Source organism: Aythya marila, assembly GCF_965140915.1.
Source record: "Aythya marila genome assembly, chromosome: 4".
NCBI classification, from domain to species: Eukaryota; Metazoa; Chordata; class Aves; order Anseriformes; family Anatidae; genus Aythya; species Aythya marila.
In genome coordinates this window covers 25,052,053-25,072,049 of record NC_139045.1, presented here as the reverse complement: position 1 = coordinate 25,072,049, position 19,997 = coordinate 25,052,053, and the positions used below count along the sequence as shown (strand labels likewise).

The following is a 19,997-nucleotide window of genomic DNA, read 5'->3' as shown; positions in this document are numbered from 1 at the left end:
ACTGAAACTGCTCTCTTTATAAAACAGGTGAGTAGGAATAATACCATGAGGCCCTCTTTATATTTCCAAGAAAGGTACAAAAAAAGGACACCAGCCCTGTTTTGTTCCCAGCATTGGAGTTTGCCTTTAATTTGTAGCATTTGATCTCAGAGCTGATGCACACCAGTGCTACGGGAACAGAGGCTGAATGGTTGCGAGGTCTGAGATTCACATTTGGGAACATAAATCTCTCTCTCAGGAGCTTGCTGTACACGCTCCCCACAGCTGAAGGAGTATTTTTATATTTTGCTTGCTGGCTCGTTCCATAGCTGACAGATTGGGGACAGCTCAGAGTAGCAAAGTGACAGAGATATAGATGACTGGACTCCTGTGGGTCTCACAGGGATATGCCTCCCTTTAAAGAACTGTAAATGCTTCTAATCATTGCCTAACTGCATTAAGTCCACTTTAGATAAAGGTTTGATACAGATTTGAAAAATGAAATGATTTGGGGGCCATGGGGAACGAAGCAAGCAATCTTCAAACATCAAAAAACCTGTGGGATTCACTTTGCAGTAATATGACAGATGGCTTGACTAGACATGCCATTTCCTATTTTCTACTTTCATTTTTCAGACCAGATTGCACTAAACCACAAAACCATCGTGTGTCCTATGATCGATGTCATTGACCACAATCACTTTGGCTACGAGGCACAGGCGGGGGATGCCATGCGAGGAGCTTTTGACTGGGAAATGTACTACAAAAGAATCCCGATTCCTCCAGAGCTCCAGAGAGCTGATCCCAGCGACCCCTTTGAGTAAGTAGCAATAAAGGGGAGAGTGGGAACATGAAGCAGAACAAGCAAAGAAGGCAGCTGTAGCAGAAGAAGCCAAGCCCAGGAATTTCCTTGTAGGCTGTACTAATTAAAGGTAGTAAAAGCAAGCAGCTATAAACTTCTAAACTGGGGAAAAGATCAGGGAAACCAGTTGTGAAATTTGCAAGCCGTGGTTAGAAACATTTCCTGAGCTCTTCTGGCCCAGTGGTTGTGTGAAAAAGAAACACTCATACTTGCAGTTAAGAGAAAGTATTAGCATTGAGCAAAGAATGAATACGACTACAATTATACTTATCATTCCCCAGAACACATCCTGAACGGATTTTAGTTATGTTTTCTTTGCTGAAAATTGATGCAATACATGCATCAATTGCTGAGCCTACATTCTGGCAATAAGTGCTTTGTTTATGGCTGGTGATACTGCTATTGTATGTGTTCCTGTAATTTCAACACGGGGCTGCCAAACCTGAACAGTGTCAAGCTGATTTGTAAATAATTTTTTACAAGCCAGCCTCTGATCCCAATATTATATAGATCAGCTCATTCACAAGAATGATCTTCTGCTATTCATAAAATTAGATCCTTTTTTTTTTCAATTTTTTTTTTTCATGTAAGGATCAGATGGGGTTAATCCTCATCAGCAGAGAGAGGACAGGCAGCCAGACATGGTTCAACATGGTAGAGTCTCTAGGTCTCTCATGCAGCATGCATCTCAGCAGCACTGGCAGTGAGACTTGCTTTGATGCTCATGACTGTCTGAAATGCCATGTTGCAGATTTTGGCTGTTTAAAAACTCAACATTTTCCCCTCCCCAAACAAAACCTGGAAACAATAGCAACAGAAAACCTGTGTCTCTGGCTCAGAGTCTGCACTGTTTGAAAGCAATGGATCTGATTCACTTAGAATATGATCCTTATCTTCAGGGAATGACCAGTCCTTGTACATCAGGAAAAAAATAGGTTATTGCAGCATTATGTGGGCTTGTTTTCATTATTCTGCTTGCTCCTTTTTACTTATTCCCATCTAGGCACATCAGTCTTCATCTTGCTTTTTTAAGTGCTGATGAAATGCTTTCCACCAGCTGCCTATGTGACGACTGTACAGCATGAATGTAGTGAATGCATTCTCAGTGCTCTAGTGTAGTTGTTAGTTTTCCTGGTCCTCTGAAAAGTTGTAATTTCTTGCCACTTACTGAAAGTCACCTAGCATATCCTATAATTTGGTTCAGCATTCAAACTTTGTGTATAACTAAAAGTTACACTGCTAGTGCAAGCTATCATCTGTTTCACACATTTGCAGTTCGTTGTATTCATCTTTCAAAGACAAGAGAGGCCTGAAGAGGAGATACTCATAGGAAGTTTTATAGAAGATACAAGGCTTCAAGGCATCATGCACTACAGAGTAAATGAAGCAATTTTCATGAACTGTTGTGACCATTGTGGCAGCAGTTGGTACCCACCTTGCTCTGCCTGTGTATGTAAGATGCAGAGATAAATGGCTTCACAACTAACAACATATAGGACAGTGTAACCTAAAAATCCCTTGTAATTTGATTCTTCCTGATTCTTATATAAATCAAGGAGAGTCTTCCTTTGTTTTCCCCATGACAAGATCTGCATCAGAGAGATGCAGGTTGAAAAGCAGTACCATACAGGGAACCACTGTGTGCACCCTGCACATGGGAACAGGATTGAAGGCCATCTCAGCTAGGACAATTTGTTTGCTCGAAAGTACTCTCTGTCTGGAATGGCAAGAGTAGAAATGTGTTTAATGATCGGTATTTTTACTTAGTTGAGGAATTATTTTCTAATTGAAAGTCAGTACTACTTTCTCTTAGGGCCTTCTTTGTTGACACCTCAAGCTTTTAATACCTTGCTTACAACAAATAAGGTAAATGTTACAGAACTCGTGTTTAGATATCAGTAACTTAATTGACCAAGGCAGCTTCTATGGAATTAAAGAGGCAGAACAGTTTTCCTTTAGGTGCATATAAACTAAAGCTAGAAATGGCTTCAGCCAGCACCATAATTATTATGTCACTATTTTGTAAGCAGTGGGGAAATTTTTTTTAAATTAAATATTTTGCTATTGGTATTCTAATAGCCCTGTTTCTTGCTAACAGCATTAGATCTGAGCTGATCCTTAATGAACTGGAAAATTGCCAGAGTTTTTAGTAAAACACCAGCAAATAATGGCTATGTGAATCAAAAAATGTGCTGATGAGTTTTTCCCCTCACTTAAAATGCTAGCCCAGTATTTGTGTAAAGCAGAAAAGGTTACATTAGTCTTAACGTACATAAAAACAGATCAAAATGAAGAAGACCTAAGAGTGGTTGTTGTATTATAGGTATGGTGTATTTGATTTCCTTCTGCACATGATCAAAATCCTGCTGCAGCAGGCGTCAGCAGGATTTGTTTTTGGCACAACAAACTGAAGGGTTGTCAGGTAGGCTTTTGTTGTGACAATAGTTAGCTGAGCTAACATTTCTGGAATTAATTTTTCCTCCCTCCCCTCCCCCGAGTCTAAATCTGTGAATTCCTTGTAGATTTACCTTTTTCACTTGCCGTAGAAACAACAAAAGTGTTATATAGTATTCAACTGAGTTGTCACACTTGCAGTTCATCACAGTTGGCCATAGTGATTTTTCTCTTTTGATGCACGTACAGCTCCACAATACATTCTGAAGGGGACTTCATACAGTTTCCCTCTGATGTGTTTAGGACTGAGTACCAGGCACAGAGCAAATTGGTTCTGCTTTATTGTGGGAAGTGGTCTTTGTAAGATAAATGTGAAATCATCACCATGTTATGATGATGGTTCAGTGTCTTGAACCCAAGTTCACAGATCATTCAACAAAATGTGAGATGACTTGGGAAGTGTTCTTTTAGTCTGTAAATGGGGAGCACCAGAGATGTTTACACCCTTTGTTGCAAAGTTCAGCTTAGCTTGTCTCTTACAGTGGCTTGTTTCTGAGCCATGGTAGAGGTTTGGGGCATTGCTTGTACACTGATGTTGCTGTTTCTCTTTCTGTGGTGCAAAACACTCTAGTCTCTGGAGAAGCTTGCCTAACCCAAGCAGTTGCTACTTAAACTAATAGGGTAACCTTGTTGCTATAATGGACTGTGATATACAGCACCTCAGTTTATATGATTTAATAGCCTGTCTGGGCTAAAAGCTCTGTGGAAGTTTAACACAGGGGGTTGATATGCTCAAGCCTGCTGGGGATGATTGCTCTTTATTTCCTGGCAGCAGTTACATAACATCAATTCATGTTATCATGTGCCCTGTCTGAAATAAGGCATCAGTGTCCATTGGTGCCAGCAGCAGTGTATTCCTAACCAGACAAGAAAGCACCAACAATTCAGCTCAAAAAAAAAAAAAAAAAAAAAAAAAAAAGCATAATAGATACTATACATATTATTACAACACAGATTGATTAGGATAGGAGAGGGCTGCACAGCTCTTCAGAGCAGTTTTATGGAGGTGTAGGTTTATGATACAGGAGGGAGGGAAAGGTGCAGGTGAAACCTAACAGTATTGCTATGGAACCACAAGTCAGGATGGAGATGAGAGCATTATTTTGCCACTCTCTGGTACCAAGACTTTCAGCACCTAGGTGAGAAAGTTAGTTGTTTTTTTTTTGTATATGAGTACTTCTTGACTACTCTTTGACAATTTCTTTCTGTAATGGTCTCTTTGCCTTCTGATGTAGATCTGTCATCTCCAGACCTCCCTGCAGGGAGATGAAGCTGGAGAACCATGTAATTCTAGCAAAGGACCAGAACAATAGTTTGGCAAATACTTTCCTAGCCAACGAATTAGAAGCAGCTTTGTAACCTTTGATTACAAACATTTTAGTTCTTTGTACTCAGTTTCCCATTTATAAAATAGGAATAGAAATGCTTCACCATCCCACAGCTACTTGTAAAAATACAAGGATACAACGCTACTTTTACAAGGGTACAAGTGTAGCAAAAGTTATAGGACTAGGGTTTCACAGTAGTAAGGGCCATCCATTTATTACGGATGTACTTTTAGTGAAATTTTGGATGTGCTCAAGGAATGTAATTAGGTGTTCAGAACATTGTTCTCTTCCCTTGCATAATAGATGCTCAGCCTTGGATATAACTTATGACCTTAACGTGGTCAGTTGTGTGTTATATTGCTTGACACTTTCTGTTGATTTACGTATCTAAAATCATATTATTACTATGTAAGCTGTTGTCGGATTGCTCTTTTAATTGAATTTGATATAATCTGTTTTAGAAATATTCTTTTTTTCTGCAGTTCCTTATTCTCGGTATTTATATGTACTTTTAACAACATGTTGGTGCAAATGAAGTCTTTGCTAAGACCATATTTCAAATCTGACAAGTACTTTTACAATTTTATGATCATTTTCTGAAGTTTAGAAAGTGCTATGGACAATGATTTCTGTTCTATAGCTCCTAGTGCTTTATAGTCTGTGTCTTTTATGGCTGATTTCTGCCTATAAACATATTCATAAAACCTCTCACAACCAGAAACAATTGTCTATTTTTTTTAGAGCTTGAGTGTAATCTACGGTTTTGAACTGTGCTACAGGAATGTTTGATGCAAAGGCATTATTTTACAGAAAAGCAGTTGCCAACCAGTGTGAGTCTTTGCAATTTAAGGTCTTGATTTATTGTTTTGACAGACTGTGGTTTGTAGAGGACTGGTAGGAGAGATAACGGTAGATTTTACAAACTCCTCTCCACCTATGGCCCCATAAAATTTTCAGATTTTTTTTTCAGTGGAAAGTGGTAACAATGATGCATACTATGTATATATAAAGATCTGAATATTCCATTACTTTCTCCAGCTTTTGGTGGGATTTCAGTGTAGAGCTTCTGTACAAGCAGTACATTTTCTCCAAAGGCCAGTTCAGGAGAACTCTTCGTAGAGTGCAGTGTTTCAGAATAAAAAATACATAAAAAAATAAAAATAAAAAAAAATCAAGAATCACATCTTCTGCTGGTATCATTTTTCTAACCTCACAAGAATCACATGGCAATTAGTCAGGTCTTACAGGCTGATTGAATTGGATAGATTCAGTTTGGATGCACAACTTTCCACTTGAATGTTTTTGGGGGCTCGTGCACCCCTAGACAAAAAGGGACTAAATCTTGTTCGTAGACTTGATGCTGCAATGCTAAAGTAGCTATGTTTTTTCTGCTTATGTGGAAACTCTTATTTGCATATTTCTTTTACACTTGGACTTTGTGTTTAGCATAAAAACATAAACATCTTGAATGTAACATTTCTAGAGCTGTTAGCCTGCTGCTTCCCACAAGTATTAACTTCAGAGGTTGATAGTCTATATGCCCATATGCTAGGGCATATTCATAGAGTGGGTCACCAAAACTACCAGTAATTAGAAAACTAAGTATTTTCTGGACATGCATTTAATATTTCTTTACATAAAAAAGTCTGGGGTGGTGGCCAAGAAGCAGTCAGAGATATGTTGCTTAATGCATTCAAGCAACCTACTTAAAGCTATCAATATGCTATTGATACAGATGACTTGGCTTTCAAAATTATAAAATCCCATCTGAACAATTTTCAGTGATGAAAAAGTCACCCTTTTGAAGTAATTATTTCTATTTTTAAATGTATATTTTCAAGTATTTTTTCTAGATCTTTCATCTATAATTTGGTGACACCTATTGGTACTACTACACAGAAAACAAATGTCCTTCTCTTATATTTTATAGTGTTTGCCTATTTACCTAGTGTTTATCTGTTCCTAATGTTGGGAGTAAACTCTGCATCTGCTGCCATTTCTGCTTGTTTGAGCTCGTTCATGGTTGCTTTTTTAGAATGACCTTTTGCTGTCATAAGTCTCAGTCCATATCTGTGCTACAGCTGCTCCCAACACAGGATTAAAACCAATGACCGATTTTGTTAGACCCCTCACAGTGCCAAGCAGCTTCCACATTAAAGCAAGTTCTATATGTGTTCATGGACTCAAGTTACTATTATGGGCCAGGATGTGCATTGTGAGAGTCATTTCACCTGTAATGTACAAGATATGCCAGAAACTCCACAGTAGCACAGTGTTTCTCTTCCTTTCTTCTGCAATGCTGATGGTTCTTGCAATTAAATATGGCACAGAAACATCTTCACCTGCCGACATATACCTTCTGATTTTTTTTCTATATAGACTAATTCTGACTGTCCAGCTATCTTGACATAAGATCACCTTAGCCCTGGGGATGAAGAGATATTTCTGGTGTCCACTTTGAAGAAATTGAGCTGCTAATGCAGTACGTGCGGGAAGCATGAAAAGAAGAGGCTAGGAAGAAATGTCAGGAAGTCTCCTACTTTGTCCTCTTAACCTCTCCCCTCTATTTGTAACATTACAAATAGACTAGCCTCCTTTTAAAAACCCTAGTGATGCAGAGTCTGTAAACAACCCAGACAATTTATTGTCAGACTATTATATATATAGCCAGTGTTACAGTACTATTCTTATTTATAATAGCTAACCAAAAATTACCTTGTCATGTCTTTAACTCCCCTCTGTTTTGTCCTGAACACTGTATACAAGGATAACACCTTTTTGAACACTAGTGTCAGATTAGTTCACTATTCATTTTCAAATAAATTACCTTGTTTTTTTCAGTCTCTCTTAATAAGTCATGTTTTCTACATCTCTGATGATTATCTTTGCTCTCCTCTGGACTCTTTCCATTTATCCTGTAACACTGAGAGCAGATACTGCACCACCCAAAGCCTTATCATTTCCTAGTAGAGCAGGTGGGTGGCTTTACCTGTCTCAGAGACTGTGTTCCTATTTGTATTTCCTCAACAATGTTGATTCATAACAGGCTTGTGTTCTGGTGTAATCTCCACATCATTTTCTGCAGAATTGTTATCAAGCCAAGTGTTCATCATCCTCCTCTTGTAATTCAGATCTTACATTTTTGAAGGCAAGGTATTTGTCTTCATATCTGTTTAAAGTTCCATGGCCAAAAAGGTGATGTGTATTCATAATCTGTAGTTCAGTGTGATGTTTTATACTTAAACATTTTGAATTTCATCTTTTTTTGCCCTTTGTTTCTTTACTTCTCCAGCTTGTCAAGAGTTTGAGTTCTGTAGTTCTGTATAACCTTCCAGTTAGTTTAAATCTAGTGCATTGTTATTTGTGCTCTATTTGAGGTTCTTGCAAATGCCAAACTCTACTCCAGATCCAGATTGTAAGAATGGCAGGGTTCAAGATGTGTGACGTCTCCAGCTTTCATCCACTGGTTCCTCCATTTTCCCAGTCAAAAACAGAACAGGTACAGGTACCACCTTGGTGTCTCTGGAAAATTTATTCAGAAGCCATGCTGTGCAAACCTGTATAAATCATCTGATGATCCCAGTAAAAATTGGTAAGCCTTATGAATATGTCTTCAAACTCTGAGAGTCTCTGGACACCACATGTTTCATGCATTGTGAGTCCTACACGCAGGATTTCCTCCACAAGCTCTAGATGGCATCAGATTTACAGCACAATGTCAGCTGGCTCTTCAGGTCCCTTTTCAGATCAGGATCTAGGAGCTCATGGGCACATGTTCGAAACTGGTGAAGATAGGCAAAAAACTGCATTCAAAAAGCTGCATTTAAAACCCTATGGATGAGGACTGCTGAATGTGAATTTTTAATGAAATACTAAACCGAATCAGGTGCAGGACAATGTTTACAGGTACTGCCTAAGGACAAATTCCTTTCTGATATTGGGTTATAGGTGGCTTATGGCTATAAGCAGTTTTTGCACCTCTCTGACAGGCATTATGTCTAGTCCATGTTTCTGTAGTTTTTAACTCGCAGTTATCTGTGAATCTGATCACTTATTTGACATTGATCCAAAAAAAAAAAAAAAAGAGAGTTAATGCAAATTTTGTTTAAATATCAGAAGAGTTCAATATGGGTATTGACATGATGTGGGTCTTAGAAATAAGACAAGCAAGATCACATTCTGAATTATCCCCAGACATTCTAGCAGCTGTTTTCTTTTCATCTAAATAGCTGCAAGATGAGTTTTGTCAAGAGGCAAAGGCAAATGCCTCCAGTAGTCATTGAGATGAAAATTATTATAAACACCCCAAATTTTGCTGTGCTAGTTTATTTATAAAATGCTGTGCATATCTTTGGAGAGACCAGGAATAAATGAGGCTCACAAGAATTGACATTTGTTCCATAAACTGCCCTTCACTGGGGAACAAGGTTCATATCTCAGCTATGCACATTTCTAAAAATACCTGTTTCTATTGTGGGGATCCCTTCAAGTCAGTAATTCAATAATTTTGAAAATCAACATTTCTGATATTTTCTGTTGTCAGCTTGGTGTGGAGGTGTTATTTTCAGTGCTGGAGAGGTGCTGTAGGTGCTTAAATTGCTCGAGTCAATTTGCCCAGGACAGAGAATGAGATGCCTGCAAGGAAAGAGGATATGCCACTCCCCACTCTCTTCTGGTTCTCAAGCAGAAAGATTAGCTGATTCTGCAGAACCTACCTGTTTTCTTTTGTGCTAGGCCAAGTCACCACTCTGTTTTCCCATGAGTACAAATGACCTGTGGACATGCAGTGAATTAGGAGTGGAAGAGATGGTGATAAGCCAGGAGCACAGCAGGAGAACATCAGCAACATTTTTGCCTTTCGGAGCATTGTGAACATGCAAAGGGCCTCTCAGAGTACCAGAGGAAAAAGGTAAACAGCAGGGGAAGAAAGTAGTTTGGAGCAGTATTTTCAACCCATTGTCTGGGGACCTCAGGGTAGTGGTTTCTAAGAGACACACAGAAGGCAGGAAAGGAAAAGCAAAGTTCCTGAGTTCTCACCCCACAGGAAATGTTTTAGGTCCCCAGATTGCTTCTTTGCAATATGTTTTAGTGCTTAGCCCATTTTGTGGTGATTCTTTTTGACAGAATGACAGTTTAAATAGCAAAACTGTTCAAAGCACAATCTTTGTTTGTTCCTGACTTGTTCAAAGGGCATTCAGGAAAGAAGAATAGTCCTTTGTTATAAGTTGCCTGTCTGCACAGTTGTAGTTACAATATATATAATTAGTTTCAGAGTTATAATTAAGTCAATATAGCTAAATCATATGGGCTCTATTATTCCAGTGTTGGTCTTATTTGACCTAAAATCAAGCAGCATAAACAAAACAATGACTTTAAAGTTCCGACTACTTTCTCTAAATTTTATATTTTGAATTTTATGTTGTAATTGTTTGCATTTCCATTTCTGCTAAGCAGAGATATTATTATTATTCTGTATCATAGAGATGATAGGAGACATTATTGTATTTTTTGTAAATTGTAAAATACTATCAGTGTTGCAGCCAATTTCCAGTATTAGTTTCTATAATGATAATTTAATAGATTCATATTTTTTTTTAATGCCAAAACAGAATATTGTGACTATCATGATGGAAGTGATAGTGCTTTAAGAACATTCATTTATCTTCTGGAAGGTAATCAAATGCTCGTAGTTTCTGTAGGCATAAAAGGACTCAAAGCTTATCAAAATAGGAGTATTTGAATGACTGGCACTACATGTTTCCTTATACTGGTATGTTTTTAATGTTGTAATGTTGTGCAACAGAATACTGATCAAGCTTCTTTTTTCTTTTCTTTTATTTTTTTTTTGACATACTTGACAGCTCATGGTCTACTTTTAGGAAATGTCTTATGGTTATATGTTTAATTATCCACCTTTTCCCTTTTGTTAGTATTTTCTTGAATATGAAAGTTTCCTAAACGCTGTGGGCACAGCTGACCACAGACTGTAAGAATGTCTTTGGCAAGGCAAGATGAGCCTTAACTGCATACAGATTTCATCTGTCTCATCTAATACTTATTAAGAAATCTAACCTCGGCTAAATTGTATTATACAAAACTTCAATTGGTTCACGGACTGCCAAATAGCTGTTTTCTCTAGTAATTACTGGACTTACATCTCCACCTACTGGCTGATGGGGCAAATTCCCATTTGAAAGTCAGTTTTATTGCAATCCAAGCTGGTTTTAATACTGTAAGAAAAGTTTTTACAGGTAAATCATTTACAGACACAATTTTAAGGGAAAGTTTGTTCAAAGCTATTTAGCTGTGTATATAATATATTAGCCTTGGTCTTAATAAAGAAAATAAGGCAAGATTTTAAGTGAGGAAAAAATTTAAAAATGTGTTTAAACCCACCTACAGATCCTTTCTGTGGGAACATGTGAGTACATCCAAGAGCCAGGAACACAGTAGACCTCTAGGAATTTATTGCTATATAACCTAATAAAGCTGAAGAGAATAACAATAATGATTATAATTAGGCTCTAAGAGAAATGAATTGAAGAAACAGAAAAATCTGTTCTAACAAGGTTCTCAGGCAAGGTTCACAGAGTGATTATCAGTGTTGACATGCAACAACAACAAAATCGCAGTTCAGTCATTAGCAAAGAGAAAAGGCTGAAATTTAATACCGAAAAGTACAAAGTCAGAGTGGACAGATAACGAAAATTTCTTTTTGGAGTAGATTTCATCCAGTGGTAATGGTAAAGAAGGAGAAATACTATTTGTAAAAGCAGCTCATAACAGTAACTCTCTGGTATGATAACAGCTGTGAAAGGGTAAATGCAGTCCTGGAGCTTGTTTTGCCATAGCCTATGGCCTTTCAAGGTTATAGAATATTTCAGAATCTCAGCAAGCCCCTGCTCTTGTTCCTCACAAGTTAGGGAATAATCTCCTCTTAGCCTAGAATGGAATCTGACATGCTTCTGCTGTCTTTTAGACCCAGCAACCTTTTCCTCATTTCCCTGGGGAGAACATACAATAAATAGACATAAAATTACAGCAAAAGCTGTTCTTTTATATGTTAATTTTCTCTGAAGGCTTAGTTTTCTGTTCTGTTTTCAGACATCAAGTTTCTGGCTTCAGAAAGCTTCCTACTAATGATACATTGGTAAAATCTAAGTAATTGTGAGGAATATGAAGATCACAAGCTCCCTAGTACTCATTTCTAGGTGAAATTGGGCAAAGTTATACTAACTCTCCTATGCACACACTATTAATTTTACTCAATCTGGGTCAGATGCCCTATCAGGTACATCTACAAAGTCATACGAACCATTTAGAATTAAGTATCTATTTCTACAGCTTCTGTAGAAATAGATACTTAATTTGTACAGAAGCTGTAGAAATAGATACTTAATTGTTAAACAGTGCTAGAATTGAGATGCTAAATGAAGTAGGTTTCCTCTAAATTCTTTTGCTCTGATCAATTTCTTTACAATAGTTACAGAAATAAAGCAAAATATGAGCATGCCCTGAATGGAAAAACAGCTATTACCCAGCTGGAAAACAAATTTTCCAGAAATATGGAAGACAACTGGAAGAAGCTTAAAAGACACTTTGCTCTGTATCTGTAAATAATAGGCACTAGCAGAAATATTATTTACCGAGTAAGACAATAGCTATAGTTCTCAAGATGGTGGATTTTTGAATGGTTTCATTAATTTTGAAACTATTAATTTAACTAGCAAATTTCTGCATATTATGATATTCCAGACATAATAGAGAATCCAAAATACTCCCAGAAGAGAACTGAATCAGAAAGACGTGGAGTTCAATCCATTAAGCAAGACTGGTGGGCTTCCTGTAACTTGCCAGCAATAGAGTTGATACCTCACAAATCTCTGAAAATGATGGTCTTTCTGCAAATGAATTGTACGTACCTAAGCAGCCAGGTTGTTTAAACGTATACAATTTATCAGATTTACTCCTGCTCTGTCTCTAAAGACAAATCAGCTTTCATTTTGATGGGTTTCTTCCTTTTCTCATACAATTCCAGGTTCATAATTCCTCTGATTATTCTGACACAGCTCTATGATAAGTTTCATTTCTCTTTTTTCTGAAAATAGCTGGGCAGATGTGTGTACAGTCTTTTATTGCATGTGATCTTCAGCAGTTCTAGTGATTTGTACCTGCTGGAAAGATCTCCACTGATAGACTTTAAACTTATATTTTGCCTTTCCAAAGCTTATCTGATACTGCTTGCATCCATTCTTGAACAATCTGACCTTGCATATCTCAGGTATTTGGAACAACTATTACTGCAAAATTTCAAATGATCCAGCCTTGGTTCTGATGAAGCAATGGGCAGAAGATGTGCAGGAGAGCACTGAGATGAGATGAGATGTATTTGAAAGGTTTCCTCAGAACTTGAATGTTTCTTTTCCAATACTTGAGTCCATTTTCATTCAATAAGTGTAGATGGTTTTTCACTTTCTCTAATGAAGCTTGAAATTAACATAGCTTTTTGTTTAGTTTCTTATTTGCAACAACATCATTGATAGTAATATGGCACTGGGAATAGTTCTCGGAAAGCTGGAGGACAGAAGTGAAAATTAATTTGGAAATTATTTTGGATAGGCCCTGTATACATATAACTAATATTTAATATTTTCTATATTTAGAATGGTATTTGTTTAGGGGAAGACAATCCATGTGAATCTGAGATACAAATTATTTTGACTCTAAACTCTTTGGTAGCATTGCTTTAACTTAACACAGATGCAGTTTTATTTAAAAGCTCAACTAAACACAAATTATTTATTTTTCTTACTGCGATTTGCATAGCATTGAAAAAGGGAAGAATTATACCAGTTCATTAATCTTTTTTTTTTTTTTTTCTTAAATCATTCATGATTTTAAAAACATAGTGTACTGTTAAGCAATATTTTAGTAAGTAGATTTTACCAGCTGGAAATACGTTAGGAGATGGGCAGCATTTTGGTATTGAAAACACACTCTGAGATTTCTGGTGTCCTTGTATATTTGGTTTCTGTTTAAATAAACCATGTGTTAACCATAAGGTCAGAGTCTGTTAATATTTGCTTTAGAGAATTCTGTCTTTCTGAGCCTTTTTTTTTCCTTTGTATAATTTTTGGTCACTGTAAGAGTAAAGTTAACGGTATATACTTCCTTACAGAGATATGTTAGTAATGGAAAAAATAGGTGTCTGTAATCCATTTTTCAAAGTTAGGTATTTCAGTCTGCAAACCGTACTGTTTTGGAGATTCTCTTGTTGGGACTCAGTAAAGAAGCAAAAAATCTGTAGATGAGAGCAACAGCTAGATCAGTAGTAACTCATCCCAGTGTCAGAGCAGGACTGGTAACTGAAATGCTGTCAGATTTGTTAGCTAAAATAAACCACTGGGGATTTTCATGACAGCTTTCCTTTCTGCACATTTGATATTCCATATTTCTGAATTATTCAGCATTGCTGCTGCTAAGTCAGATAGTGTCTCTGGAGCGTAATTATCTTAGCAATAGTTAAAAACAAGAAAAAATAAATGTCCCAATTATATATTCATTGTTTTTTGAGTACTTGGAACAGTAGTTTCAAATACCAACTATAGTTCACAGGAACCTGAAAGCAGGGCTGGGAAACCCTGGAAAAGATATTGTCATCTCATTGAAGTTAATACCAAGCAGGGCAAAAATTAAACATTCCAAGATATGCAAAGCCAAATAGACCTAAACTAATTGTGAAATGTGATCTGTTCTAAGACAGTCACTTTCTCCATGTGCCAAGTGTTTTAGTTGTTGGTTTTCCATGCCTCATCTTTTATTTTATGGAAATTAAAATTAAATCAGTTCTTACCAACATAATACTGAGAATATTTATCTGGTTTTTGATCTACTGCTTTTTTAGCTGGAGCCATGTTCTGCTAAAATGGACTGACATTTCAGGAGGGGGAACTTGGGGAGCATTCAATTAGGTATCTAGGTGTCTTAATATTTGTCTCACAGCAAATTAGAGTATTCCCAGACAGTTTCCTTTCAATTTGACTAGGCTGGCTTAGCTAAAAAATCATTGTTCTTCTTGGCAATCATAATGTATCTATAGCAAAAAATGTACTCTCAGGATAAGCTTTGCTGCTGGTCCCCTGTACAGTGGCAAATGAGCCCCGTTTTTCTCTTTAGGTCTGGTACTGATAACTGACTGTCTGGTACTGATAACTTTCATCTGACACAGTTATCAGTGTCAGATGAAATGAACCCTTGAGCTAGTGTCCAAAAGACTTTTAACACCCTTCAGTAATTTTTTTTTTTCCTCTGGATTGAAACAAAGTTTTAAGAAATGAAATGAGAAATTTATTTTGTTAATTCCAAGAACAATAAGTGAAAAGAAATTACTTTTTGTTTGTTTGATCTTTCACTGGGAGCTCTTAAATATGACCTTTCTTAAAAGGTTTTGTTTGCATCACAAGTTTTAGTGAATGTCTTATCAAAGCTTCCTACTGAAGTAGAAGGAAATTAATATTGAATTTAATAGATGAAGCAAAGAACAAGCTTCTTACCAGAGAATCATGTGTCAAAGCTAGGAAAAGAGTAAAATTCAGCATGTTAACTGTAGGTATCTGTCTGTCTAGACAAAAGACATGGATTTGGGGTCATTTTTATATTTTGAACTTTTGTTACACCTACGGTATTGAGGAAAGAAATAGTGCTTTCCCTCTGAAATACAGAACTGAAAGGGTTCTGCTCTTTCTTATTCCTGATTGTCACTAGTAGTGTGTCTGCTTTTCGAAGCTCTGCATTTGAATTTGTCATGAATTTGTCAACCATACAATTTTCTATAAACTATCTCATACTAGATTCAATACACTGTGGTGCTGAAGTGTTAAATTCAAACAGAAGCGTCCACAGAGGACTGTTGAGACTAAAATTAGCTCCTACTTCCTACATCCTCTTCCCCCATTTTTTAAGCTGTTATCTTTCTTTTTAAATTAACTAATTTCAATTAATTGATTAATTAGTTCTTTAGATGGAAAAAGTATTTAACATTTCCTAAAATATTTTTGGTCATTTAGCTCTCACGTATAGATTTAAGGAAACAACATAAAACTAAATTCTACCTATATTTAATGACAGATGCAGTACTCCCTCTTTCCATTTCTGTTCAGCTGATGCACGCACAGCTTTATTATCTCAAAAATGCACAGAAATTATAGTTCTGTTTTCTGTGTATGGGTCTTGTTGGAAAGCAAGTGAACAGCTGTATATTTATGTTGAGGCAAGGAGAGCCAGGAATATTATACCAGGTGACTCAGTTGAATGGTCACAACAAACACAGCTTGGAATTTAGAACTTTTAATCGATGCAGACAGATTTCAAAATATTATTAACTGAATGATTTCAAGTGACAAAGATACTCAAATATTCTTGCAAGTATTTCATAAGTCTAAAAAGAATCAGATTTCAACAGGCAAAATGTTCTGGATTAGGGATTTTTTGAATACAAATGCTGATGTTATGGAAACCAAATGAGAACAATGAGAAAAGTTAGCTAACACCAAATGTTTTGTCCGAATTGTTATATTTTATCACTACCAGAAGTAAGCTTGATTACTGAGTAGAATATCCTGGAGGACAGGCTTGAAGCCAAATTAGCCATCTGTCCATATTCGTTACCTGTAGGAGTGATGTCAGAGTTGGCTTCAGGGACGCTCCAGCTGGTGTCCTCCAAGGGAAATATTGGATGTCATCAGTCTGAGTGCACCTTGTGGACACACTTTCCTGCCCTGAAGGTAGGGTCAACACACTCTGATAATAACAAAAACAAGCAGGAGAGTTGAGCCAAGGAAAAGTTCTTTGAGATGGAGGTTGGACTGGCTGCAGCTCCCCCAGCTCCTTCCAAAACTGGAACAATACTCCAATTCTGATTTCAAGCATCCAGAAGCCTGCAGTCTCGGGGCATTGCTGCTGGTGCAAATGATGTTGCTGAGCACAGAGTAGCTGGAAAGGATGGGCATACTGTCCTCTGCCTCAAAATTCACCAGCCCGAAATTCAAAATGCTCCCTGTGTTCTGCCATGTACAGCAGACTGGGATTTCCCCAGTGATTTGCAAGTCTGATGTGGAGAGTGAGGAAGAGGAGAATTTTTGTGATATACGAGGTTATGTATACTTGCTATGAAATTTTGGGACAGGTAAGAGGAAAGCTTATTGAAAGACTGTGGATAAAGGAAAATAAAAGGATGATGTTAGATATTATAGAATGACTATTCTCTGTTTGGAGGCTATTGTAGACCATCTCATCAAAAGAAAGAAGTGAATGAGGCTCTCTTTGAGTATGGACTGAAAATTTGAAATACTACTGAATAATCTACTTGTAGTTATCTGTAAAATAATAAGATTAGTAATATTGAAATTGAATTTTCTTCTTTAATGGAAGTTATGGTGCATGAGACACAGGGAGAGCATGACCAGCACCCTGCCACCAGAACAGTGAACATATGGTCCTGCTCTCCACAGTCTCTCGTGATGCTGACTTAGTGCTGCTTCCTGTTTTCACAGTACCCCTCTCCAGGATCCATGATTATTCACTAAAAATAAAATAAAAATATAAATAAATAGAAGCTCAGGGAAAAAAGCCTATTTTTCTGGCATTTAAATGAATTTTGTAGCAGTTTGAAGAGGGCCAAAGCAGTTATGTGGGGAGGAGACCACACATCTGCAAGCTACAACAGGGAGGAATAGAGGCATGAGCAGTGAGCCAGGGAATGAATTCTCACCCTTTGGTAGCAGCAAGTCATTAAATCTGTTAAGCAATATTAGGAACTCAGCTACCTAGAACAGTGAAGAAGAAGTAAATGTGCCCTATATTCCAGTGCTTTTGGTATTGTCAATGTTGCTTTCTCGTGAGCTGGTTAGAGAGTGGATGCTTCTTTAATTTTCATCTGATGATTACACAACAGGATGAGAAGAAATTGCTGCCAAAGAGTAGCTGTCAATGGTTTGATATTAGACCCAGAATGTCTCAAAGACTGATTCAGGACCCCGAAGCAACTGTCTCTGTAGAACCCCACATCCTAGTTCTGTTCTGTCTTCATTTATTGTCTAAATAAATAGGTAGCAAATGAATGGCATCGAGTTGACATTGGCTGGATATTAAAAGCCAATTGGGAAGACAGGGTCAAAATGAAAGTGGATCCTGGCAAATCAAAGAAATTAGAAGACAGTAACATGAGATTCAGCACAGAAAGCAAGAAAGCATCAACGGCCACTATTGAGGAGAAATTTAAAGCACAAAATAGTTTGTTAGCACTGTGACTAGGACAAGAGACGTAAATTGTTAAATAAACAACAGTGTGCAAATTTAAGTGTGTTAACATCCATAAGAAACAGCAGGTAACTATTCCAGTCCGCATACTTGTGAAGTGGCACGTGCATCACTGTGTCCAGATGTGGCCACCATGCCTAGGACAGATACAATAGTCATCCAGGGACCCAGTTATATTTCAGTTGCTTAATTTAGAACACAGAGGGCATTATATCTGTTTTCTGATTTTAAAAAGGCCAATAAAAAGTGGCTAGTGATTAATTGTTCCCATAGAAACTGGGGCAATTTCAGACAGTTGTTGCATTGTTCACACTTTGTTTATTTACTGTAGTTAGTATCAGGCAAAGGCGTTGTGTGAAGCGGACAATCTGCTTCTACACGATCAAATATATTAGTTTCATCAGCCCTTAAGTTTTTAAGGAGTGCTATATAAACTAAAGAAATAGTGGTGGTGGTTTTAGTTGTAGGAGTAACTTGAAAAATGTTTGATGTGTTGGTTTATAGATAAAGTAATGCCCTCACCTGTAGAATTTTTAAATACTGCTCTGAGAGACAGATTTATTTGACATTCAAAACTGTTCTTGTGCACAGTGGCTTGTTTTGCTATGAAAACTGTATTTTCATGGAAGAAGAGGAGGGCTTAATGATTTGCTGAACTCTTTAACTCCAACAATGAGCTTAGTTTAGTAACTGAAATATTAGGATGAGCATTCTTAATTCACTGAAGTACTTTTAATTTATGTGTTTGGTTCCTAAGAAAATAAAAAAAATAGTAATTAAACCTTGTGTCATAAAGTTAGTTTTGCAGAGCATAAAATAACAGGAAATGTTTAAGTTTAAATAATGTTACTTTAAAGATTTAGAGTTACAATACTGAAAAATAATTTGAGCAAACATTCAAGCAGTATGTCCAGACTAGAGGCACATATGAAATCATATTTTAAAGTACTTTTAAATGTAGCTTCCTGCATAGTAGCCCCCCCCCCAAAAACAAAACAAAACAAAACAAAACACATTTTATTTGGTATTTTCTAGGTCAGTTTTTTAATTCTTACAAACAACACTTCTTAAAGCATGATGTTTTCAGCAATTAACTAGTCCAGCTTGAATCCAGGATGTCTAATTGCACTGATGCTGTAGGAGGCAGACCCAGGTAGAATTTTAGTGACTGAGGAAAGTCCTTCTTGTGTATCAATTTCTAAACAAATACCTTTGTGCAGGAAAAGATATTTCAAATAATTATTTACATCCACAGACAAGCCATGTGCTTTCTGAAAATTATTTTTCTTTTTAGTTACTTACAACAATAAATTGCATAATGACTTCCTATTAGAAAATATACTTAAAAGATCTTACTTTGATTACCACCTAGAGTACAAATTAGTTATGCTTCATGGATTTAGTTACAAAACTAAAATCGAAATCCTTCTTGCAAGAAGAAAAATGTTCTTGACTATATTCCATTCTGTGAAACAGGAGCTTTTTATTACTTATGCTATTTGTCAAGAATGTCTTATATGTTTCCTGCTGAATACATAGTCGTTGGCTTTTGTCTTGATAATGAAATACATACACATGTACTCTGAATGGATCTTGACATTGGAGTGAACTTCATTATTCCACAGAGATGCTAAGATCTACTGTAGGAATATTGGATCAGTTGCATAGTGTTTATCATGTGGACACCATTGCTCGTGGCAACAGGAGTTAGTGGATGCTGATATTATTCACTTGGAGCTTTGCATCTCTTATTAGTGCACAGCAAATAGTGCCTTGATCTTGAGGAACGACAGGACTGCATACGTGGATCTTTGGTTGGCATCTACTTTGTACTTACAGAGTTCTTGAAGGTACAGAAGCAAAAACAGGAAGATGTTTTTCAGTGTTTCTTACTTTTCTTCTTAGTCATTGCTTCAGATAGCACCAGTATGATTGGCATTGAGGGTCTGTGTTCTACCGTATTCTTCCTTAAAAACTGAATGCCAGACAGTGCACCTCTTGCTTTGATGCTCTCTGATTTCTGAAAATCCACAGGAACTGAAATCAAGTCTCAAGGT

General features: G+C 36.9%; 1 protein-coding gene across 1 annotated transcript in view; it reads left to right on the top strand.

Moving 5' to 3' along the window:
• The window catches only part of GALNTL6 (polypeptide N-acetylgalactosaminyltransferase like 6), a gene marked incomplete at its 5' end in the record, with an annotated part of 473,354 nt that overhangs the window by 395,505 nt on the left and 57,852 nt on the right, over positions 1–19,997 (top strand). Inside the window, one exon of the mRNA XM_082759240.1 lies at positions 616–799. Within this exon, the coding sequence (XP_082615366.1) occupies positions 616–799 (184 nt within the window). The remainder of the gene's footprint in view (positions 1–615; positions 800–19,997) is intronic.